Below are 25,789 nucleotides of genomic sequence, written 5' to 3' on the forward strand. Positions count from 1 at the left end.
TGTGTGTGGAGTCTGAAGAGATAGGCGAGATACTAAATGAATATTTTTCGTCAGTATTCACTCAGGAAAAAGATAATGTCGTGGAGGAGAATGCTGAGCCCCAGGCTAATAGATTAGATGGCATTGAGGTACGTAGGGAAGAGGTGTTGGCAATTCTGGACAGGCTGAAAATAGATAAGTCCCCGGGACCTGATGGGATTTATCCTAGGATTCTCTGGGAGGCCAGGGAAGAGATTGCTGGACCATTGGCTTTGATTTTTATGTCATCATTGGCTACAGGAATAGTGCCAGAGGACTGGAGGATAGCAAATGTGGTCCCTTTGTTCAAAAAGGGGAGCAGAGACAACCCTGGTAACTATAGACCGGTGAGCCTCACGTCTGTAGTGGGTAAAGTCTTGGAGGGGATTATAAGAGACAAGATTTATAATCATCTAGATAGGAATAATATGATCAGGGATAGTCAGCATGGCTTTGTGAAGGGTAGGTCATGCCTCACAAACCTTATCGAGTTCTTTGAGAAGGTGACTGAACAGGTAGACGAGGGTAGAGCAGTTGATGTGGTGTATATGGATTTTAGCAAAGCGTTTGATAAGGTTCCCCACGGTAGGCTGTTGCAGAAAATACGGAGGCTGGGGATTGAGGGTGATTTAGAGATGTGGATCAGAAATTGGCTAGCTGAAAGAAGACAGAGGGTGGTGGTTGATGGGAAATGTTCAGAATGGAGCTCAGTCACAAGTGGAGTACCACAAGGATCTGTTCTGGGGCCGTTGCTGTTTGTCATTTTTATCAATGACCTAGAGGAAGGCGCAGAAGGGTGGGTGAGTAAATTTGCAGACGATACTAAAGTCGGTGGTGTTGTCGATAGTGTGGAAGGATGTAGCAGGTTACAGAGGGATATAGATAAGCTGCAGAGCTGGGCTGAGAGGTGGCAAATGGAGTTTAATGTAGAGAAGTGTGAGGTGATTCACTTTGGAAGGAATAACAGGAATGCGGAATATTTGGCTAATGGTAAAGTTCTTGAAAGTGTGGATGAGCAGAGGGATCTAGGTGTCCATATACATAGATCCCTGAAAGTTGCCACCCAGGTTGATAGGGTTGTGAAGAAGGCCTATGGAGTGTTGGCCTTTATTGGTAGAGGGATTGAGCTCTGGAGTCAGGAGGTCATGTTGCAGCTGTACAGAACTCTGGTACGGCCGCATTTGGAGTATTGCGTACAGTTCTGGTCACCGCATTATAGGAAGGACATGGAGACTTTGGAGCCGGTGCAGAGGAGATTTACCAGGATGTTGCCTGGTATGGAGGGAAAATCTTATGAGGAAAGGCTGATGGACTTGAGGTTGTTTTCGTTGGAGAGAAGAAGGTTAAGAGGAGACTTAATAGAGGCATACAAAATGATCAGGGGGTTGGATAGGGTGGACAGTGAGAGCCTTCTCCCGCGGATGGAAATGGCTGGCACGAGGGGACATAGCTTTAAACTGAGGGGTAATAGATATAGGACAGAGGTCAGAGGTAGGTTCTTTACGCAAAGAGTAGTGAGGCCATGGAATGCCCTACCTGCTACAGTAGTGAACTCGCCAACATTGAGGGCATTTCAAAGTATATTGGATAAACATATGGATGATAATGGCATAGTGTAGGTTAGATGGCTTTTGTTTCGGTGCAACATCGTGGGCCGAAGGGACTGTACTGCGCTGTATTGTTCTATGTTCTATGTTCTATCTGCCAAATTTCTTCCCATTCACTTAACTTTGCAGGATCCTTGGGAGGAATTCTCCCATTTCTGAGACTATGTGCCCTGGCGGGTGGCTCTGGTGATGTCTTTCCTGTTGGTCAGAATGGTAGGATTCCACGCCAGATTCTGCGCTTCGAGCCTCATTGATTATGCAGAGGCGAGTTCTCCTCCAAATCACCTGGCAGGCTGGCAGCTGATTCACCCACCCACCCTCAACTGATGGTTTCAAAGGTCCTGGTGCCATATTTAAATACCAGCCCAGCACACTCGTACCACTCTCTCCAGCCCACCTGCCTTCACCAGTCTGCGCAGGATGTCACAACTCAGAGGAAAAATATTTGCGACAGCAAGAAGAAGTCTGTTCCTTGATTCCACCACCCTCCACATCGCCCCCACCCACGGGCTCATCACCTGTGAGGTACCCATGCCCCACTTGGGCCTCTACCCACTGGATCGGGAGTCTTTGTGCATCCTCTTCCAGTAAACAATGTGGTGTCCCTATGAATCCTTGTTTGTGAGCTTTTCATGCAGGCTTGTTGGGGTCCAGCTTCCCTCCCCTGTGTCTCTCCGCTGCCTTCAATTTTTCATCTTCTTCATCCAGCTCCTTGCCCCTCTGCTTGCCATCATGACTATTTGTCCTCCCTCCTCTCTCCCCCCCCCCCCTCTTCCTTGCACAGCTTCCTTCCACATTGTCCCCCTTGTCTTCATCAGGCTACTACCACCACCCTCCTCAGCCACACCAGCCCTGGTTGAACTTTGCACGTTTGATGCGGTGACTACATGAATCCCACAGCGCAGTGCTGTACAGATAGACACTGGTGTGTGGCACCAAGGGAAAGGAGACCCCTGTACTCCCCAATCCCGGATGCTATACTGGTCTGACTCAGTTAGACAAGAGAGTCCATTGGTCCAGCAACCTGGTGCTGTATTGGTGACCAGCTCAGAGCCAGCCTGTCCCAGCAGAGTGATGAACAGCGCATCAGGAGCTGTGCAACACTCTGACAGAAAGTTGTTGCACTCTCCTCGAAGTCTCTTGCGAACTGAGAACTGCTTTGTTCTCACCATTCTTTACGTTTTAGATTGATGTAATTTCACGTGATGCAAGGTTGGAAGGCCTGACGGGATGCTGGTGGCAATGAATGTAAGCATTCATGAGATGCAAATGGTGTTCATGCCATCAGCCAGTGGGCTGACCGATCCACCATTAATCGGCCACTGGGAGAATTGCAATGTGATTTTACCCAGGTGGAATTCTGACTTTTTGGCTCCCTCTAGATTCTCCGCCCCCACCCCCTATCAAATGCACATGGGTGGGATGGCAGGATTCTGCCCCTAATGTCCTCTTCATAACTTACTTTCCTACCTATCTTTATGTCATCAGCAAATTTAACAACCATGGGCCGGATTTTCCAGCCCCTCCTGGCAGCGGGATCCTCCGGTTCCACTGAAGGTTCCCCGCTGGTGAGAGAGGCGAGTTATGCAAAACACTGTAGACATTGGCGGGACGGAAGGATCCCACTGGCGGCCAATGGCGAGCCGCCTCACCGCCGGAAAGCATGCCATAGGGCGGGGGAAATCCCGCCCATATATTTGGTACCTTAGTCCAAGTCATTGATAGAAATTGTAAATAGGTGAGGTCCCAGCACTGATCCCTGTGGCACTCCGCTTATTACATCTTGCCAATCCAAAAATGACCAATTTGTGCCTACCTTCTGTTTGTTGTTACCGAACAAATTTTCTATTCATGCTAAAATGCTACGACTACACCTTGAGATGTTACTTTACGTACTATCCTTTGATGTGGCACCTTGTCAGATGCCTTCAGCACATCCACAGGTTCCCCTATCTACATGTTGCTTGTTATTTACTCAAATAATTCCGATAAATTTGTCAAAAATGAATTCCTTTTCACAAAATCATGTTTACTGCCTGATTGCATTGAGATTTTCTAAGTGTTATAACCTGCTATAACGTCCTTAACAATAGATTTCAGAAATTTTTTCTCAATCTTGCAACACTAATCCCAGCTGTTCATTAGTAAAAACATGGCATCCGCCAACCCCCATTCAGGAGCCATAGCATCCCTACTCCCAGGAGCTAAAACAAACCCCTCCCCTACCTGCTCAGGACTGAACTTATCCACCAGGCAGCCTGGAGCATTAAAATGGGGTCACACGATGAAAATGTTTGGGAACGATGATTATTCAAGAGTTTCACTAAAAATCACAACAGCCAAATAAACTGACCACTGTACATAAATTTCGGATTTAAAACAGCCTTTGAACCCTGCCCTTTTCACTCAGCGACCCTTGTAAACACAAATGTCTCACAGTAAAGATGGATGTGAAGAGATTTGTTGCCTCTTCAATTAATCAAATCTGTCAGGAGTGAATGTTTTGAAATCCTCAAGCTAATTCATGATGAATAGCAGGAAAAACAGTTTGTGCTTCCTCTTAAATTGATGCTCTGCTACATTCCAACAGGCGGGAAAGCAGTCTGTGGTTGATAGGATTTTACTCGGTCCCATGGTTATTGAGGAACATGCAAGTGGCTACACTCTAACAACATTAATGAAAACTAAAGACTGCATGGTTACATAGTGGGTTTGTACCTCCGTGTAGGATGTGGGCTTCTGACCACAGTTCCTAGACTCAGTTCGTTTAATTGAAAAATCCAGATGAAAGAGCAGGGCCCACAGATTGAAAAGGAGCTGGGGGAACACAATGGCAAATCAATAAACAGTGACAGGGTTTTAAAGTGTGCATCAATTCAGAGAGAGACTGAGACTTTCTTTAGAGGGGTGCAGTGCTCTGACTGTGAGATGTGGCAGGTCCGGGAGGCTTCCAGCGTCCCGGATGGCTTCATCTGCAGAAAGTGCACCCAACTGGAGCTCCTCACAGACCGCATGGTTCGGTTGGAGCAGCAATTGGATGCACTTAGGAGCATGCAGGTGGCGGAAAGCGTCATAGATAGCAGTTATATAAATGTGGTCACACCCTAGGTGCAGGCAGAGAAATGGGTGACCACCAGAAAGGGCAGGCAGTCAGTGCAGGAATCCCCTGTGGTTGTCCCCCTCTCGAACAGCTATACCCCTTTGGATACTGTTGGGGGGGATAGCCTATCAGGGGAAAACAGCAGCAGCCAGAGCAGTGGCACCACGTCTGGCTCTGATGTTCAGAAGGGAGGGTCAAAGTGCAGAAGAGCAATAGTAATAGGGGACTCTATAGTCAGGGCACAGATAGGCGCTTCTGTGGACGTGAAAGAGACTCTAGGATGGTATGTTGCCTCCCTGGTGCCAGGGTCCAGGATGTCTCCGAACGGGTAGAGGGCATCCTGAAGGGGGAGGGCAAACAGGCAGAGGTCGTTGTACATATTGGTACTAACGACATAGGCAGGAAGGGGCATGAGGTCCTGCAGCAGGAGTTCAGGGAGCTAGGCAGAAAGTTAAAAGACAGGACCTCTAGGGTTGTAATCTCAGGATTACTCCCTGTGCCACGTGCCAGTGAGGCTAAAAATAGGAAGATAGAGCAGCTAAACATGTGGCAAAACAGCTGGTGTAGGAAGGAGGGTTTCCGTTATCTGGACCACTGGGAGCTCTTCCGGGGCAGGTGTGACCTATATAAGAAGGACGGGTTGCATCTAAACTGGAGAGGCATAAATATCCTGGCTGCGAGGTTTGCTAGTGTCACACGGGAGGGATTAAACTAGTATGGCAGGGGGGTGGGCACGGGAGCAATAGGTCAGAAGGTGAGAGCATTGAGGGAGAACTAGGGAATAGGGACAGTGTGGCTCTGAGGCAGAGCAGACAGGGAGAAGTTGCTGAACACAACGGGTCTGGTGGCCTGAAATGCATATGTTTTAATGCAAGAAGTATTACGGGTAGGGCAGATGAACTTAGAGCTTGGATTAGTACTTGGAACTATGATGGTGTTGCCATTACAGAGACCTGGTTGAGGGAAGGGCAGGATTGGCAGCTAAACGTTCCAGGATTTAGATGTTTCAGGCGGGATAGAGGGGGATGTAAAAGGGGTGGTGGAGTTGCGCTACTGGTTAGGGAGAATATCACAGCTGTACTGCGGGAGGACACCTCAGAGGGCAGTGAGGCTATATGGGTAGAGATCAGGAATAAGAAGGGTGCAGTCACAATGTTGGGGGTTTACTACAGGCCTCCCAACAGCCAGCGGGAGATGGAGGAGCAGATAGGTAGACAGATTTTGGAAAAGAGTAAAAACAACAGGGTTGTGGTGATGGGAGACTTCAACTTCCCCAATATTGACTGGGACTCACTTAGTGCCAGGGGCTTAGACGGGGCGGAGTTTGTAAGGAGCATCCTGGAGGGCTTCTTAAAACAATATGTGGACAGTCCAACTAGGGAAGGGGCGGTACTGGACCTGGTATTGGGGAATGAGCCCGGCCAGGTGTTTCAGTAGGGTAGATGTTTCAGTAGGGGAGCATTTCGGTAACAGTGACCACAATTCAGTAAGTTTTAAAGTGCTGGTGGACAAGGATAAGAGTGGTCCTAGGATGAATGTGCTAAATTGGGGGAAGGCTAATTCTAACAATATTAGGCGGGAACTGAAGAACATAGATTGGGGGCGGATGTTTGAGGGCAAATCAACATCTGACATGTGGGAGGCTTTCAAGTGTCAGTTGAAAGGAATTCAGGACCGGCATGTTCCTGTGAGGAAGAAGGATAAATACGGCAATTTTCGGGAACCTTGGATAACGAGAGATATTATAGGCCTCGTCAAAAAGAAAAAGGAGGCATTTGTCAGGGCTAAAAGGCTGGGAACAGACAAAGCCTGTGTGGAATATAAGGAAAGTAGGAAGGAACTTAAGCAAGGAGTGAGGAGGGCTAGAAGGGGTCACGAAAAGTAATTGGCAAATAGGGTTAAGGAAAATCCCAAGGCTTTTTACACGTACATAAAGAGCAAGAGGGTCGTCAGGGAAAGGGTTGGCCCATTGAAGGATAGGCAAGGGAATCTATGTGTGGAGCCAGAGGAAATGGGCGAGGTACTAAATGAATACTTTGCATCAGTATCCACCAAAGAGAAGAAATTGGTAGATGTTGAGTCTGGAGAAGGGTGTGTAGATAGCCTGGGTCACATTGAGATCCAAAAAGACGAGGTGTTGGGTGTCTTAAAGAATATTAAGGTAGATAAGTCCCCAGGGCCTGATGGGATCTACCCCAGAATACTGAAGGAGGCTGGAGAGGAAATTGCTGAGGCCTTGACAGAAATCTTTGGATCCTCACTTTCTTCAGGTGATATCCCGGAGGACTGGAGAATAGCCAATGTTGTTCCTCTGTTTAAGAAGGGTAGTAAGAATAATCCAGGGAACTACAGGCCGGTGAGCCTTACTTCAGTGGTAGGGAAATTACTGGAGAGAATTCTTCGAGACAGGATCTACTCCCATTTGGAAGCAAATGGACGTATGAGTGAGAGGCAGCATGGTTTTGTGAAGGGGAGGTCGTGTCTCACTAACTTGATAGAGTTTTTCGAGGAGGTCACTAAGATGATTGATGCAGGTAGGGCAGTGGATGTTGTCTATATGGACTTCAGTAAGGCCTTTGACAAGGTCCCTCATGGTAGACTAGTACAAAAGGTGAAGTCACACGGGATCAGGGGTGAGCTGGCAAGGTGGATACAGAACTGGCTAGGTCATAGAAGGCAGAGAGTAGCAATGGAAGGATGCTTTTCTAATTGGAGGGCTGTGACCAGTGGTGTTCCACAGGGATCAGTGCTGGGACCTTTGCTCTTTGTAGTATATATAAATGATTTGGAGGAAAATGTAACTGGTCTGATTAGTAAGTTTGCAGACGACACAAAGGTTGGTGGAATTGTGGATAGCGATGAGGACTGTCAGAGGATACAGCTGGATTTAGATTGTTTGGAGACTTGGGCGGGGAGATGGCAGATGGAGTTTAATCCGGACAAATGTGAGGTAATGCATTTTGGAAGGTCTAATGCAGGTAGGGAATATACAGTGAATGGTAGAACCCTCAAGAGTATTGAAAGTCAAAGAGATCTAGGAGTACAGGTCCACAGGTCACTGAAAGGGGCAACACAGGTGGAGAAGGTAGTCAACAAGGCATACGGCATGCTTGCCTTCATTGGCCGGGGCACTGAGTATAAGAATTGGCAAGTCATGTTGCAGCTGTATAGAACCTTAGTTAGGCCACACTTGGAGTATAGTGTTCAATTCTGGTCGCCACACTACCAGAAGGATGTGGAGGCTTTAGAGAGGGTGCAGAAGAGATTTACCAGAATGTTCCCTGGTATGGAGGGCATTAGCTATGAGGAGCGGTTGAATAAACTCGGTTTGTTCTCACTGGAACGAAGGAGGTTGAGTGGCGACCTGATAGAGGTCTACAAAATTATGAGGGGCATAGACAGAGTGGATTGTCAGAGGCTTTTCCCTGGGGTAGAGGGGTCAATTACTAGGGGGCATAGGTTTAAGGTGAGAGGAGTAAGGTTTAGAGTAGATGTACGAGGCAAGCTTTTTACGCAGAGGGTAGTGGGTGCCTGGAACTCGCTACCGGAGGAGGTGGTGGAAGCAGGGACGATAGTGACATTTAAGGGGCATCTTGACAAATACATGAATAGGATGGGAATAGAGGGATACGGACCCAGGAAGTGTAGAAGATTGTAGTTTAGTCAGGCAGCATGGTCGGCACGGGCTTGGAGGGTCGAAAGGCCTGTTCCTGTGCTGTACATTTCTTTGTTCTTTGTTCTTTGTTCTTGGTTAAGGATACTGGGAAATAATGGCTGGAATTCTCCGGTCATTCGCTGGGGGCGAGATTTGTTGGTCCTGCCGGTGGTGGGCTCCCGCGTGGTTGGGAGGCCAAAGAATCCCTGGCAAAAGTTGGAGTCGGTGGCAGATAGTCATTCATTAAGCTCCACATTAAAGCATGTCAGTGGCTGGAAGGAGCATCGGATGGTATTGGTAGGGTACTGAATAATATTGTCAAAAACTGGAAGCAGGCTACTGGAGAGTTCACTGGGTAGGGATTGTTCAGGGACATGAAACAGAAGTAAATGAGAATTTACATAGAATCATAGAATGTACAGTGCAGAAGGAGGCCATTCGGCCCATCGAGTCTGCACCAGCCCTTGGAAAGAGCATGCTATCCAAGCCCACACCTCTTCAATAGTTGCTAAAGTGAGGTAATTTTGAAGTTTATGTGCCACCCCCATTAGAATGTTTTAGAATTTTGGCCTCTCGTTCATTATAATGGGGTCGCTTTTGATTTTGTGCAATAGCTTAAAATGAGTAATCACAATTTGGCAGCATATTTTACATTCTTCTGATATTTATTTCCAGTGTAGGTCTGCAGTATTAGTCCCGTAGGCTGCAAACCCAGTAGGCAAGTACTTGGCAAGTCTAGAGAATTGATCTTGTTTAGTTTAATTGCATTAAGAAATTGAACAGTCCATGAATCTGATCATAAAAGGCTGGAGGTTCTCTACACTGATTTAACTCATCATTTCTCATTTCAAGTACTTTTAAACGAACATATGAATTAAGAGCAGGAGTATATCATTCGGCCCCTGCAGCCTTAATAAGATCAAGAATCCCATAATAAATAAAATGTCCTCATAGTTAAACATAAAATGCAAATATTGACTTGCTGCAGGTAGGGCAGTGGATGTTGTCTATATGGGCTTCAGTAAGGCCTTTGACAAGGTCCCTCATGGTAGATTGGTGAAGGTAAAGTCACACGGGATCAGGGGTGAGCTGGCAAGATGGGTACAGAACTGGCTAGGTCATAGAAGGCAGAGAGTAGCAATGGGAGGGTGCTTTTCTAATTGGAGGGATGTGACTAGTGGTGTTCCGCAGGGATCAGTGCTGGGATCTTTGCTGTTCGTAGTATATAGAAATGATTTGGAGGAAAATGTAACTGGTCTGATTAGTAAGTTTGCAGATGACACAAAGGTTGATGGAATTGCGGATAGCGATGAGGACTGTCAGAGGATACAGCAGGATTTAGATTGTTTGGAGACTTGGGCGGAGAGATGGCAGATGGAGTTTAATCCGGACAAATGTGAGGTAATGCATTTTGGAAGGTCTAATGCAGACAGGGAATATACAGTGAATGGTAGAACCCTCAAGAGTATTGAAAGTCAGAGAGATCTAGGTGTACAGGTCCACAGGTCACTGAAAGGGGCAACACAGGTGGAGAAGGTAGTCAACAAGGCATACGGCATGCTTGCCTTCATTGGCCGGGGCATTGAGTATAAGAATTGGCAAGTCATGTTGCAGCTATATAGGACCTTAGTTAGGCCACACTTGGAGTATAGTGTTCAATTCCGGTCGCCACACTGCCAGAAGGATGTGGAGGCTTTAGAGAGGGTGCAGAAGAGATTTACCAGGATGTTGCCTGGTATGGAGGGCATTAGCTATGAGGAGCGGTTGAATAAACTCGGTTGGTTCTCACTGGAACGACAGAGGTTGAGGGGTGACCTGATAGAGGTCTACAAAATTATGAGGGGCATAGACAGAGTGGATAGTCAGAGGCTTTTTCCCAGGGTAGAGGGGTCAATTACTAGGGGGCATAGGTTTAAGGTGCGAGGGGCAAGATTTAGAGGAGATGTACGAGCTAAGTATTTTACACAGAGGGTAGTGGGTGCCTGGAACTCGCTGCCGGAGGAGGTGGTGGAAGCAGGGACGATAGTGACATTTAAGGGGCATCTTGACAAATACATGAATAGGATGGGAATAGAGGGGTACGGACCCAGGAAGTGTAGAAGATTTTAGTTTAGACGGGCAACGTGGTCCGCGCAGGCTTGGAGGGCCGAAGGGCCTGTTCCTGTGCTGTACTTTTCTTTGTTCTTTGTTCTTTGATATGACCATACTCTTTGGAGAAACAGGGCTTTCAAAACATAGGGCGCTGATTGCCCACTCATCCTGTCGTGGGATGTAAAAGAAGGCAAAAACAAAGATGGAAGGAAAGAAAAATTGGTAATGGATATAAGTGTCGAGAAAATAAAACTTAATGTTAAATAATTGTCATAGTTTTCAAATAACATTTTATTTGGGATAATAGCCCACCAAGAACTATTTTCTGTGATCCATCAGGAGTAAAATCTCACCAGCAGTAAGTCTACCGACGCAGCACTGAATTGGTTATTGAATCAGTGTCGCAAAAAAGTATGATGTTTTAAACAATTAGTCAATCTTTCAATCCACCACTGCACCTCTAACAAACAATGAGCATCCAGTCTGTTATTTTACCTATCCACAAAAAGACGACAACAATGTAACAAAATTGTTTTTTTTTAATGGAAATGCAACACAGATCAGTCAGCATTTGAAAGGGAAAATTGTTTTTTTATATAAATTTAGAGTACCCAATTATTTTTTTTCCAATTAAGGGGCAATTTAGGGTGGCCAATCCACCTAACCTGCACATCTTTGGGTTGTGCAGACATGGGGAGAATGTGCAAACTCCACACGGACAGTGACCGGGGCCGGGATCAAACCCAGCAGTGCTAACCACTGTGCCACCTTGCTGCCCTTGAAAGGGAAAATTGTTAATGTTGCATTGAAGCAAAACTTATTGATTTTCACTTCACACTGAAGGAATAAATCAGAAAAAGAATGGGACAGTTTTGTGACTTAGCCAGATTAACTAAAATTGATCAGTTGAAGAATGTTTTTAAAGTTTGTTAAATTTGGGGTGCAATTGAACGGCCACGCCCCAAAAAGGAGCTTGCTGCGCTGCAGCATGGCCGATAGAAGCCGGGAGACCACGCACCCGGGATGTACCTAGCTCGCAACACATCGCCAGATCGAGGGCTATCTCACGAGACGTTTCAAGGTAAATCCCACCCATTGTGGGCTGGATCACCTTTAGGCAAATCTGCATATTAAAACGAGACAGCTAGTCTCACTTCAATGTGCAGTTTCCCAAAGTACTGGAGGCATTGGGATCAATCCCCTTCACGTTGGCGACCTCGTGGGGTTCTCCCAGGGCATCGGAAGCCCCCAAATGCATGCCTTTGGGCAGGGTGACACCTGGACACTGGTGCCAGCCTGGCACCCTGACAGTGCAGCCTGATTTTGCACAGTGGCAATCAGGCCAGAGGTACCCTGTGTGGGTGTTGGGGGGAGTGCGAGGCGGAGTACCTGCCCATGGTGTGTGGGACTTGCGGGGGGGGGGGAGGCAGCGAGCGGAGCTTCTCACTGCACAAAATGGGGCTTTGTGCGGCCTCAGCTGCGCGTTCCCTGCTGAGGCCTCTTATCTAATCCGGATGCTGTTTTACAGCGTAGGGTTTCTCGACGCTATGAGCGCCGGGAAACACGCGGCTGAACATGCTTGCTGTTTAACTATGTTCCCATTTAGTTAATTCCCGCCCTTAGTGTGGGAGCTCTCATAAAGTGGAATCTTTATAATTAACTCATAGCTCTGTTGGTTATAAATTATGGATAGTATCATATTCAGCAATTTCTTATAATGATCTCTTTGTTGTCAACGAGTCATTACTGCCTTATCATCCACAGTTTGCATGGTATTATTGAAGAAAAATGCTTCCCATGTCTAACAGGAATACCTTGCATGAAACAGATTAAAGCAGTGGCCTTTGACCATGTTGTGTATATATAGTAGAAACAGATTTTGAAATGTGGGTTAAAATTATTTTCGCTTGGAAAATATATCTAACAAAACTTTTCATTTTGTTCAATAGATGCCTACTTTGCTCTCATGTAATAAAAGACAAAAAGCAAACATGAAAATCCAGCTTTTTATTTTGCACATGTGGATGTGGATCCAATGCATCTCTTTTTCAACATTATTCCTTCAAAAAAAACTCAGAGGAATGTGAAGCTCAGATCCCTGTGAAAGTTCACTGGACACAGACACACAAACTCAAGGAAGGCAAAAGCATGGATCCCTACCGGACACATCATTCTGCAGATATATTTTTTTGAAGGGCAAATGAATATCATTTAATCTTGCATCTGGTGAGGAAAATATTTTCAAAAATTAATGTGAAACAAACCAACCGCATACAGCTAAATCATCATGCCAAAGACACCATGTACTCCGACCACTTCGACCACAATACTCTGCTTCCTGAAATACCTGCATCTGTGTAGTGATAGTGGACGCTAGTAGATGATGGGATACTGTTGGTAACAGTACTGTGAAATTTTTGAGCTTGAGGATTGTGGCCTGTAATTTTATCACCGTTGTTTTAAAACAATTTTTTGTACTTATGGCTGACATGAAATGATGGGACTGTAATGCTCCACTATGAACATTATATCCTGATATGCCTGTGATGGACTGCATTGATTTTTTTAATGGAAAATGTATTTGTATGCTAGTCAATTATAACAGTAGTAGTGTTGTGAAACAAAATCACAAATTATCATTGCTTGTTAGCTTTCTTTAAAAAAAAAAGATTTTAAAAAGCATAAAAACATGATAGGGAGCATTTTAACTTCTCACATACTTTCCAATAATGCAATCTACATGAACTTGACAGTACACAAGTCCAACTTAAATTGAGTTGTGCAGGGACATACCAGGAGTCCTGTATCTGTCTATGAATTAATAATCAGCATAGAATTAGTTTTACAGAAGTCAATAGCTCAGTCCTCAAAGTTCTTCTGTAAAAGAATTTAACATTTTATCTTAAACTTGCAAAAATTACTTATTTAACAAGTAGTGGTTAAGTGTTAGAAGTAGAGTATTGATCTTTAGAAACTTGATCTTTTTTAATAAAAAAGCAAAAATAAGAGCTCACTTAATAGAAAATGTTCATCTAACAATGATGTCTCATTGAATATATAGGAAATTGATTTATTCCCAAGGCTCTTTATGTATATAGAAGTGATTACCATGTTCACCAAATCTATTTGAACCTTTTTGCATTATTCTATGATAATGCACTTACTAAATACCATCTTTTATCTAGTTAAAATAAAATTCCCAATAAACCATGTTTTATTTAATAGATATCTTAGAGTTTTACAGTTAAATCCAACTTCCTATTACATCATTAACGTAATTTTAATTTTCAAGATGTGCAGTGTTTTCTGAGACTGTGTTCATCAAATATGGGTAACTGCAAATCTGTTGCAAATTTTCTTCTAAAGTTCCCTGTTTTTAAGATTCAGCAGGTTATGATGAACTGTGACCTGAATTTTCACTCCCACATCAGGACTGCAGAGTCAGGATAATTCCTAGCTTCACAAACCTGACCCATGAGAAGTGCCCCAGACGTTGGGATTTTAATTCTAGGGTGACAGGGTTCTCTGAGAATTAGGTCAGACGACCCCAAATGAGTGCAGAAGCGAGGCGAGCAGGGTGGATGATCTACGTGAGTGCATCTGCACTTTGTCAAAGAGTTTATAAGAAGTATTAAAAAATAAAAACGCTAACTAGCCCTCACTCCTCACCCCCACCACACTTCCCATGCCCCCAGCCATGCCAACTCACCCCTTCTACCCACTCCCTACGGCCCCTCGTACGTTACGTGAATAGGGGCTGGTTTAGCACAGTGGGCTAAACAGCTGACTTGTAATGCAGAACAATGGAAGCAGCGCATGTTCATTTTCTGTACTGGCCTCCCCGAACAGGCGCCGGAATGTGGCGACTAGGGGCTTTTCACAGTAAATTCATTGAAGCTTACTTGTGACAATAGCAATTATTATTATTAACCTGTGCCCCTCTCTGCACCTCCAAGGCCCCTCATTCCTTCATGCCAATCTATCTGCATCTACACACCTACTGTGTCCCCGTCAAACTCTGCCAACTTATGCTCTCCATTCACCCCTCACGGCCATTTATAATCTCTATGCCAAATTAGTGCCAACTCCTGCCAAACCATGACACCCTACCCAGCACCATTTTCCCTTACACATATCATGCCAACTCACCCAGTCTCTGCTATAGTTCATAAGATGTAGGAGCAGAATTAGGCCATTTGGCCCATCAGATCTGCTCCACCATTCGATCATGGCTGATCTCACCCTGGCCTTAACTCTACTGTCATGCCCGTTTTCCATAACCCTTCAACCCATTATCAATTAAAAATCTGCATCGATCCTCAAATTTACTCACTGCCCCAGCATCCACTGCACTCTGAGGTAGTGAATTCCACAGATTCACAACCCTTTGGGAGAAGTGGTGTCTCCTCAACTCCATTTTAAATTTGCTACCTCTTATCCTAAGACTATGACCTCTCGTTCTAGAATGCCCCATAAGAGGAAGCATCCGCTCCACGTCTACTTTATCCATACCTTTTAAGATCTCAGAAGCCATGCTGAAATTAAACAAAATAAAGTACTAATTGTCTACTGCAGACTTGTTTTAAACTCTCATTAATAAAACCACACTCATTAAATTTACATTCCTTCAACTACACAATCCCATAAAAGAACAAACATTTTATTCAAGTATGCGATCCCTTAAAAACAAGCATTGGCATTCATAGATCCACTTCAAAGAGTCTATAACCACTTGGAGCTGTCAGTAAAACTGTGAAATGAAAGTCACCCCACATTGATAATGTACGGTTGTGACATCAGTCCTGCAGCACAAATCCAGTAATGATATCCCTCAGGCTTATGTCAACAGAGTGAAATAGCAAGAGAGGTATTGAAAGCCTTGATACCTTAACAGTTGCTTTTGACATTTTTGACTGTTCCTCTTGACAACTCTCTTGATAGTTACAATGCGTTTGTGCACTGTGTACACTCCTGTCCACTGTTAACAATCCTGAAAGCCACCTGACTTCCCCTAAAGATCTTCGGATTTTTGACCTCCTCTGCCATTTTCACAATGATAGAGAGGCTCTCATGTCAAGCAAAACTCCGGGACTTTATCTTTGTCATCCAAATAAGGACAATTTTAGCTCCAGTCAACCCCAATGTAGGTTACTTTAAAGGATCCCAATGATTTTGCACTGGGTTACACTTTTTAAAAAAAATTAGGCTCTATCTAGAAACATATGTTAAAACAATTAGATTTCTTCAAAAATCTGCTTTGTAACAAACATTCAAAATTAAACTGCAATGACCTACCTGAAGATTGTTTTTAAGTTGCTGTGGGTCAGAATTTCACCTGGCTACCTCTACATCCAAACCATTGTAGTGTGCTTCTTCAGGTGCACTATTTGGTGGATCATACATCTTCATCTCTAACAGTTCCTTTATTCTGTGGAGTCTTGATAAGATTCTATTGTACCAAAGGGAAAATCACTTAACAGGGATTTATTCTTATCAAAGATGATTGCCAGTATTTATTAAAGCTTAGATACTCTTATTTTCCATGAATTGTGTTATGGTTGTACTCTGTTGCATGTGGTTAAATATATCACAGGTACTCCTGGTGGAAGCTACCCACTGTGAACTGAAGAAATGGATTAATCCAATTACTGTATTAAAAAGAACAACATTAAGTGATGATTGCTTTACCACGTTACTCGCCACCATTATCCACATTGCTCCAATTGCTGTAGCCTCTTCCTGAAACATCCAGTTAAATTACCAGTTCCGATGCAACACATGGTGCAGAACTCCTTCGGTCATAGGTGACATGCTGACCATATGACTCATGCTTGTGTAATTCCCAAAACAAACTTCGATAAGAACGTTTACTGTGTGTATCTCCTCCCTCTTTATTTTGTGAGTTACTGCATCATATATGAATAATCCAAAACACAATATTTGTGTTTTGCATTTGCGTTTAACATTTTTCTGTGAGAATACTTATTACCAGTGTCAATATAATCCAGTTTCTATTATAATTCCATGTATCGATTTTGAACAGTAAAGTTGAGTTTTTTGGACCTATGTAGCATAACTTGTTTTTTTATTGCATATAAATAGAAATTGCACCTGTTTTGAATTGAACAAAGCCTGGGGGACAATTATTCACTGGTCCATTCTCCATGGTCAATCAGCATCAACTTGCCAACCAATGAACACCCTTTTCTCATACAGTGTAAATTGTTGCTCCTTTTTAAATTTGGCATTCTTGTGTAAGACTAAAAGCTTCAAATTGTTTGGACCATTCTGCCCGAGGAGATATTTAAACAGGCTCCCTGTATATATTTTGGTTACGTCGGACCATGCTATTTGAAACTGCAAGACTGCAGGTTCAACTCTTGACCTGCATTCATTTGATTTTCTCAACACGTGCCAGATCTGGGTGTGACAATTGGCCTTCGCTCACTTAGGAGCTAGGGCGGGGGAATAAATAGCTCAAACGCCAGCAACTCCTGTTGTCGAGGCTTATATGAATAATAACAAAATCAGAAAATGCTGGACAATCTAAGCAAGTCTGGCATCATCTGTGAAAAGAAAAATGGGGCTAACATTTCGAATCTGAGTGACTCTTTTGTCACCCACACTTGAAACATTAGCTCCCTTTTCTCTCCACAGATGTTGTCAGACCTGCTGAGATTGTCCAGTATTTTCTGTTTTTATTTCATATTCCAGCAGTAATTTGCTTTTATCTGTATGAATAATGGCCACTTGAGTGAAATACAGTACTGGAAGTCAGTTAATGATTTGAAGCATACTACCCTGTGAGACAGCACATGCAGGGAAGAGAGAAAGTCTTCGCAAATTGACACCAACGTCTGCAGGCGAAATTGTCTGAGTAGTTTCTTTTTAATTTACTCTCAATCTTAAAATAGAATGGGAATGTGCAGGGTATATTTCTGCATGCCATATTGATGAGGTGTCCGTTTGACGACCGACCCAAAAGAGTCATGAAACTAAGCTGTTTCAGTGCTTGGGTTGCATTTGCACTTGTTACATGATGTGGAGATGCTGGCATTGGACTGGGGTAGGCATAGTAAGAAGTCTTACAACACCAGGTTAAAGTCCAACTGGTTTGTTTTGAAGCACTATCTTTCGGAGTGCAGCTCCTTCATTGGGTGAGTCTCACCTGATGAAGAAGCTGCACTCCGAAAGCTAGTGATTCAAAACAAAGCTCCTGAACTTGTTACAGGCAGCTAACCAAGCCGGGGGCAGGAAAGCCAGGAGGTGGCTGATTGGGAGGGAGCTGCAGATGAGAAAGGATGAAAACACCAGGAATTAAACTGAACACCAGCTTTCAAGCAGAAACAACATTCATTGCACACATGCAATAAAAAGCCTTGAAGGCTTGAAGTCGAAAGATGTGAAGGTTAGGTGCATCGGCCATGCAAAATTGCCCCTTAGTGTCCAAAATAGATGTGTAGGTTAGGTTAAGTGGTTATTGGGATAAGGGTGGGGAGTGCTCTTTCAGAGGGTCGGTGCAGACTTGATGGAACGACTGGTCTCTTTCTGCACTCTATGGACTCTCTGGCTCAAAGACCACAATGACTGCAGTGAGAAATTAGTGCCATATCTGCTTCAAGCTCTCCCTGACAGCAGGTATGGTCCCTTTAAAATATGATCAAAATGTTTATCTGCCAATTTCCACCATCCCATGTGTTGGTAGGATGGATAAGGAACCTTTTAAAAAACGTATTCATTGGCTGTGGAAGTCATTGGCAACGTCAGCATTTATTGTCCATTCCTAATTGCTCTTGAGTAGGTATAGGTGAGTTTCCTTCTTAAACCACTACAGTCCAGGCGGCAGGGTGGCACAGTGTTAGCATTGTCGCCTACCGTGCTGAGGACCCGGGTTCGATTCCATGACATTCTCCCCATTCTACCCAAAGATGTGCAGGTTAGGTGAATTGGCCATGCTAAATCGCTCCTTAATTGGAAAAAATAATTGGGAAATCTAAATTTAAAAATACACTACAGTCCATGTGGTGTAGATTAAACCACAATGCTGCGAGGGCGGGAATTTGAGGATTTCGACAAAGTGGCGATGAAGGAATGGTGATGTCGCTCCAAATCATATCCACAACAGTGGATATTAATCCGGGGGCTGAAGGTCTCATCGTTGACTGGAGCTCTGGCAAGAGCCCTGTATCACCTCCTAATATGTTCACTGTATTAAGTCTCAGTCAGGGATTGAAATGGCTAGCAGCAGGCCTTCCCTATGATCAAGAAATCTGGAGGTGTGAATCCCAGCCCTACCAGGGGCCAGCATCAACTCATTGCTATCAGTGCCACTGGGTAGCAATGATCATTTCTGGCAATGCACCTTCTTGCGGCCCATGATCAGCAATAAATGCAACCCACAGTGGAGTAAGGGCAGGATTGGGGGGGAGGAATTCTGTAGGTCTTACCCCTTCCCAATGCTAGGACCCTTGATCAGGCACAGTGCCTTTGAACCGTGCCCCAACCCCCGTCAGGAGGAAAAAACAGTTAAACATGGAAATGTACATGTTAAACTTGTCCAAACTGGCCATGTATACCTTAAAATAGAATTCCAGTATTACTGATGGCAGTATTACTGATTTTTACTGGCAACTGGAAAATTTTAACTTTTATTCGCATGCCCCTTGCAGAATCTTGAACTTCACTTACCTGTCTTACTGCCATTCTGGGCGGTGGCTCTGGAGGCACAGAGAATGGCTTCATGGGCCATGGTAAGCCAATTAAAAGCCACTCCCTGCATCCAAACTATCTCAGAGAGTGCATCAAATTCCACACCATGTTGTTACACAAATGCCCGTCTTTCCATGTTGCTGTGGTCCATCAAATCATCTTCTTGGACAAAATCCTGAAATAAAATATAGCACAAAAAGAATTCCATCACAATTTTATCCATGAATGTTTCCGATAATACTTAGAAAACTGAACCTTCAACCTGATGCATCCCCTTCCTGCCTGTTTTGCGGCCACCATTGTCTGGGTTAGCCCTCCGACACAGTGCTACACCAATGGCTGCAGCATTATTGATGAAAAGCTGTTAACATTCACTGAGAAGATGGCAGATCGTCTTGCAGGACACCCTTGAGCAACTATGGATCTTGAAGGCCTGGCCAGAGGTTGCCACCTTGGCATAAACTGCAGCCACCTGGGCTGGCTGGCTGAAAGGTATCAATAAAAGCAGTAGAAGTGTGACTGTGCTAGGAGCAGCAATGCTTTCACGCTGAGTGTGGATAGTGCTCTGTGATGCTATTGCCACTCCCGCAGGCTTGTGCTTCATCAATCCTTTTAATCTGATCTGCATCACAGCTGGATTTACAAATGGTGTTGTGGAAGTGCTCACCATTTCTAAAGTGGAAAGGATGGACACCAAGATCTGCTCAAATCCCCGTGGCGAGTTGGAGCCAAACCCTTTATTGCTCCTCGACAGTGACAACAGAGTACTACCCTCTCCCTCTGCCCTGGTTAGTCTACTTGCAGCACCCAGTGACTGCCCACAGATTGATCCCACATCTATACTAAACGCTAACATATGTGCTGTGTCAGTATCTGAGCTGTTGCGCACATTTGTCGAGATCAATGGCAGTGCTTTTTCATCAGAAACCTGAAGATGCTCACACCCTTAAAAGTGAGGCACCACTGATTGACCTGCTGGCACTTTTTGTGTATCTGAAAGGCAAAATGTATAAGGAGAGGGTTTTGGTGAGTGAAGGTATTAAGAGATGAAAAACAGGATTTCCATCATCACACAATCTGCAGCTTCCATTTCATGTGCTCGCAAAATGAGGGGCAAGTAGGATTTGAGAAGATGCATCAGACAGGAACATGCCATCATCCAAAGTGTTCTCAGTGGCACTGGGTGGAATGCCAGCAGCGATGTCCTGCCCTGGAATGTGGAGTGCCATCTTGTTCGCATACTGGAAATATTGGTAAGTTGGAGTATCTAAATGTTAACAATGAGTCCTGATTGTAGATGGGCGAGTGAAAGGGGTGTGCTACGTTGAGCAACGTGAGAGGTTAATGCTGAGTTGGGCAGTAGATATCATTTGAAGATATGTTTACTGACCTTGAAGTTATTCAACCTTTCTAATGCTGCAGCTAGACCTGGGCCTCAAACACCAAAACCTTGACCACCTGCCCCCAACTCATTCACAAGATGTGCCGAGAAGGCCATTTGGCACTCTGTGGAAATATCACCACTCTCCTTTAAATCTCCATCACCATGGCTTCCAGCATTGCACCCTGGAACCTGGGCGGCCTCCCTGAGAGCTGTTGTTCCAGTTCTCTTCCTTCAAATAAAGATTCTCTGAGAAGCTCAACATCCTGCTGGTTGCAATGGACCAGAATCTGAACTGGGCAGCATGGTAGCATAGTGGTTAGCACTGAGGCTTCACAGCGCCAGGGTCCCAGGTTCAATTCCCTGTCTGCGCGGAGTCTGCACATTCTCCCCGTGTCTGCATGGGTTACCTCTGGGCTGTGTCTGCGCGGGTTTCCTCTGGGTACTCCTGTTTCCTCCCAGAAACCCCAAAAGACGTCCTGTTAGGTAATTTGGACATTCTGAATTCTCCCTCTGTGTGTCTCAACAAGTGCCGGAATGTGACGATTAGGGAATTTTCACAGTAACTTCGTTGCAGCGTTAATGTACTTGTGACAATAAAGATTATTATGATGACAAGCGATATAAATACTGTGGCTATGAGGGCAGGTAAGATGCTAGAATTGTGCGGTGAGTAACTCACCTACTGCATCCCCAAAGCCTGATTACCATCAATAGGGCACAAGTCACAAGTCAAAATCATGGAACTCCCTCCCTCACCGATTGCAGCAGTTCAAGAAAGCAGCTCGCCACCCCCTTCTTAAGGACAATTAGGATTTGAGCAATGAATGCTGGCCCAGCCAGCAATGCCCACATCCCGTAAATGCATTTATAAAAAGCTCCACCAACCTCTGAGTGCACCTCCCCTTTCAGGGGGCAGGCTGTCTTTAAGATGTGCAGGTTAATTGTCTCCCTCTTGGGCAGTCCCTCAGGGTCGAGGTCAACTTGCTTCCACTCTGGGGAGGTGGGTTCTGCGGTGGCTGAATAGTCCGATTCTTGGTCCCCAGACTCTGCCACGGGTTCGGTAGGTGGTGCCTGATGAAGTGGGTGGAGACACTCTGGATTCTGTGTTCTCCTTCCACTTTTTACACAGCCTCCGCGTGCTGCACGCTACGTCATTCGATGTGATTGGCACCTACGCGGATGCTTTCTCTCCAGTTTGTGCATTCTAAGGCAAGCGATTCCCATGTGTCCATGGGGATGTTGTGTTTATTTAGGGAGGCTTTCAGAGTGTCCTTGTAGCATTTCCACTGCCCTCCTATTGAATGCTTGCCATTGCGGAACTCAGAGTAGATCACTGGTTTTGGAGGTCTTGTGTCGGGAATGCGGGCAATTTGGCCTGCCCATCGCAATCGGTCAAGCATGACCAGTGCCTCGATACTGGGGATATTAATCTGGGAAAGGACACTCATGTTGGTACGTCTGTTCTGCCAGTGTATTTGCAGGGTTTTGCAGAGGCAGAGTTGGCGATATCTCTCCAAGGATTTGAGGTGTCTGCTGTACATTGTCACTGTTTCTGATGCATACAGGAGGGCGGAGACCAGGGCTGCTCTGTAGACCATGAACTTGGTGCTGGATTTAAGGTCTCGGTCTTTGAACACTCTGATCCTCGGGTGTCCGGAGACTGCGGTGGTCTTCGTTCTGGCCTGGCGGTGTCGGAGGTTGAACAGTTTCCCGCTTGTCCTGTAGGTTAGCTCCACTCCAGCGGGGATTTTCAGAGAGACGGGGTGAAGTGTTGCTGTGAGGAAGATGGAGAAGAGCATTGCTGTGATGACGCATCCCTGTTTAACCCCAGTTTGCACACGTAGGGGGCAGTTCCATTCGTGAGGATCGTGACTTGTCTGTCATTGTGGAGCAGGCAGAGAATGGCGACAAATTTCTGCAGGCAGCTGAATTTGAGGAGGATGCTCCACAATCCCTCACAGTTGACAGAGTTAAAGGACTTTCTGAGATCAAAGAAAACCACGTACAGAGTTGTTGCCACTCACTGCACTTTTCCTGGATTTGTTGCGCACTGAAGATTATGTCCATTGAGCCTCTTGATGGGTGGAAGCCACATTGAGACTCAGGGAGGAGCTCTTCAGCGATTGAGGAGTATTCTCACAATTACCTTTCCCATGGCGGAGAGTAGGGAGAACCTTCTGTAATTTCACAATTAAAGCATCTCTGAGATCATCCGGCATGCTCTCTTCCTTCCAGACAAGGGTGATGAGGTTGTGGACTCTTGTCAAGAGTGCATCTCCCCCGCATTTTAGGACTTCTGCAGGGATTCCATCTGCGCCGGATGCTTTAAGATTAATGATGTGTTGTGCTGAGTCCCCTGTTGAGTGTGCAGCTCACTGGCAGCATGTTTTGCTTTGCTAAGATCATGCTGTGGAGCAGACAGTACAAGGTTTATGGGCTGCCTGCCTCACTGGGACTGGGTTCAGGGTAATCACACATCATAATCCCACCACAAAAATAGGCCAATAAACCTAATTTTCCCCCGTGTCCCACAATCCTTATTAAAAAGTAACATGACATCATTTGAGGACAGGGTTGACCTCACAGTCAGACTAGCCTTTCAACGTTACTATCAAAGTTTACATACAGGTACTGGGCACTCACTGAGGATATCAAAGCATGATGGAACTAATTATATAGGGGATAATCTTTGTACGCATTCTCTCAATCGTGTTTAGCACATTTGATGGAAGATCCACCACGTAGGATAAAGGAATAGTCAATCCCTCAAATCTTTTCCAGCATTCACTCAGATCATACCTGGTGTGTACTGCAATTACCACACCACCTTCCCTGACTTCAATCCAAATCCCTTGATATCAATAACTAAGGAAAATCTATCAATCCTAATCATGGAAATTTGAATAACCCAACATAAACAACTTACTGGCATTGGAAGTTCCAGATTTCCATTATCCTTTGTTGGAAAGAGGTGCTTCCTGATTTCACTACTAAATGACCTCACCATAATTGATCCTCCTCATATCTGTATCCGTATCTTTCCTACCAGCATTTTAAACACCTTGGTTTGATGACCCTCACACTCCCAAATTCAAAGGAATACAAGTCTAGTTAATGCAACATGTCCTCGTAATTATACATTTTCAGCTTTATTCTGGTGAACCTACACTGCATCCCTTCGAAAGCGACCATATCCGTCTTGAGGTTTATTCAACAAAACTGAATGCGATAAGCCAGATGGAGTCTGATCGAAGATCAGTACACCTGAAGTATAATATCCTCCCCTTTGTATTCTAGCCCATGCTAGTCCATGAACCTTTTAGATTCTATTGCATACTTACTGTTAAGAAGAGGGATAATTAAGATTAAAATAAAGAAAAGACAAAGTAAAACAGGGAGTTGAATAGAGGCAAATGACTAGAGCAGTGATGAAATGTGAATTTGCCTCTCAGTGGGAAAAAAGTATTTTATTATGTGACTAGAGAAAACAATGCGGTTGTAGAATTGGCAACTTCTATACAAAAAGTGGAGAGATAGGAAATTGACACGTGGCTGTCAAAAGCCAAATCCTCAGGGTGAATAACATCAAAGGGAAAGATATAGTAGGGTGAATTCTCCCCCACCCAACCACATGTTCCTCGGCGGTGCCCGTCGCTAGCAGCGGGATTCTCCGTTCCCACCGCCGGCCAACGGATTTGCCACTGTGGTTACCCCACACCACTAGGAAACCGAATGGCAGGTGTGTGCTGCTGGCAGTGCAGAGAACCCTGCCAGCAGAGAATTCACCCCAGTATATCCGTAGAACACTAACTAAAAAAGAGGGGAGAGACAGCTAACATTAGAACTGCAGCAAGTTGCAGATAGAGAGTGGAATTCTCTGCTCCCCAGTCGCTTGCAGGCTTACAGCACCCCACCCCCCCCCCCCCCACACCCCCCAGCAGGAATCCCACCAGCAAGTCTTGCTGCACGTATTGACAAGCATTGGATAGCGAGGGGGGTCAAGGAAGTGAGCCCATTTCCCATGCAAGTGCCCCTCTGCCTCTACCAGGCTGAAGAGGGAGGGTTCCTCAAGGGTCCCGGAGATTGGGTGAGCTCAGGCTGTGGGTTAGGTATGGATGCCAGGACTCTCCCTCGGGATGGGCGGCCCCGTGTCTAGACTGTCCCTTCCAGTCCTGTCTGACCTCATAAACTTTGACGTGGTCTTCTCACTCTGAACTGCTCTGCCTGACAGCTGATGAGCAGATCAGATAGTTCATTGAAAATTCAAGCAAGGAAGACTTTCCCTTTCCTCACATCTACACCCTCAGTTCTGTGCTTTTAAAACTGCTGTTTTTTGAAGTGTCTGAGCCTTCCTAGACAGCGCACAACCCTGTAAAGGTTTGAAATCTCCTGAGATCCTTTGCAATGCTTCTCATTCATTCAATTTCAAAGTGCAGTACTTTTACCTAGCCTTCGATTGACAGCTTAATGGATTAAACACAGTAGGCAGAAGGTTTAATTATTTACGTTTCCCTTCATGCATGAATGCATCTGAAGTATCCTCCATCGATCCAAATGCAATGGGTGCGATCCACCGGCCACCTTGCTCTCTCACTCGAGTGCATGCGGACGGTAGATCCTGGGAGAGGCCTCCTGCGGGCTTCCCAGGAGCCTACACGCCTCACAGGGCCTACCCAACTCCTGCGCGCATCAGAATTTGATACCCGCCCAAAAGAGCTGGTTTTACGAACAGCTGATGGATAGCATGTGCCACAGGAGGCTCCGCCTCAACAATAAGAGGGTGCAGAACCTGTGCCATGTCCTCACGGACTTGGCACCACGTGGAGAAGGAGGACACCCACTCCCGGTGGACCAGGCTCAACAAGATGCCCCGGCAGCAGGATTATTTGCCATCACCGGGATGCCCTAAGTCCAGGGACTCATAGACTGCACGCATGTTGCCCTGTGCTCACTGGGCCACCTGAAAGTGCCCGACGTTAACAGAAAGGGTTTCCACATCCTGTACATACAGTTCATGTGTGACCACAACACGCAGATCATATACATGTGTGCATGCTTCTCAGGGAGTGTGCAAGACAGCTACGTCCTGGGGCAGTCAGACATCCCCGACATCTTCGAGGACCAGTACGGAGGCCAGACACCGAAGTGGAGGCCCGATATAACAAGGCCCATGTGGCTACCGAGCTGCCATTGAGCGGTGCATCAGTCTGCTCAAAATGCACTTC

The 25,789-nt window shown here is 45.3% G+C and overlaps 1 protein-coding gene across 4 annotated transcripts in view; it reads left to right on the forward strand.

The window, feature by feature from the left end:
- cntfr (ciliary neurotrophic factor receptor) overlaps positions 1-16,533 on the forward strand; it is a 504,785-nt gene extending 488,252 nt beyond the window's left edge. For all 4 annotated transcript variants that reach the window (XM_072497289.1, XM_072497290.1, XM_072497288.1 and 1 more), the window contains one exon: positions 12,421-16,533. In XM_072497289.1, coding sequence (XP_072353390.1) covers position 12,421 — 1 coding nt within the window. In that variant the 3' untranslated portion in view covers positions 12,422-16,533. The remainder of the gene's footprint in view (positions 1-12,420) is intronic.
- Positions 16,534-25,789: the final 9,256 nt, after the last annotated feature.

This window comes from Scyliorhinus torazame, chromosome 3 (assembly GCF_047496885.1).
Source record: "Scyliorhinus torazame isolate Kashiwa2021f chromosome 3, sScyTor2.1, whole genome shotgun sequence".
Taxonomy (NCBI): domain Eukaryota; kingdom Metazoa; phylum Chordata; class Chondrichthyes; order Carcharhiniformes; family Scyliorhinidae; genus Scyliorhinus; species Scyliorhinus torazame.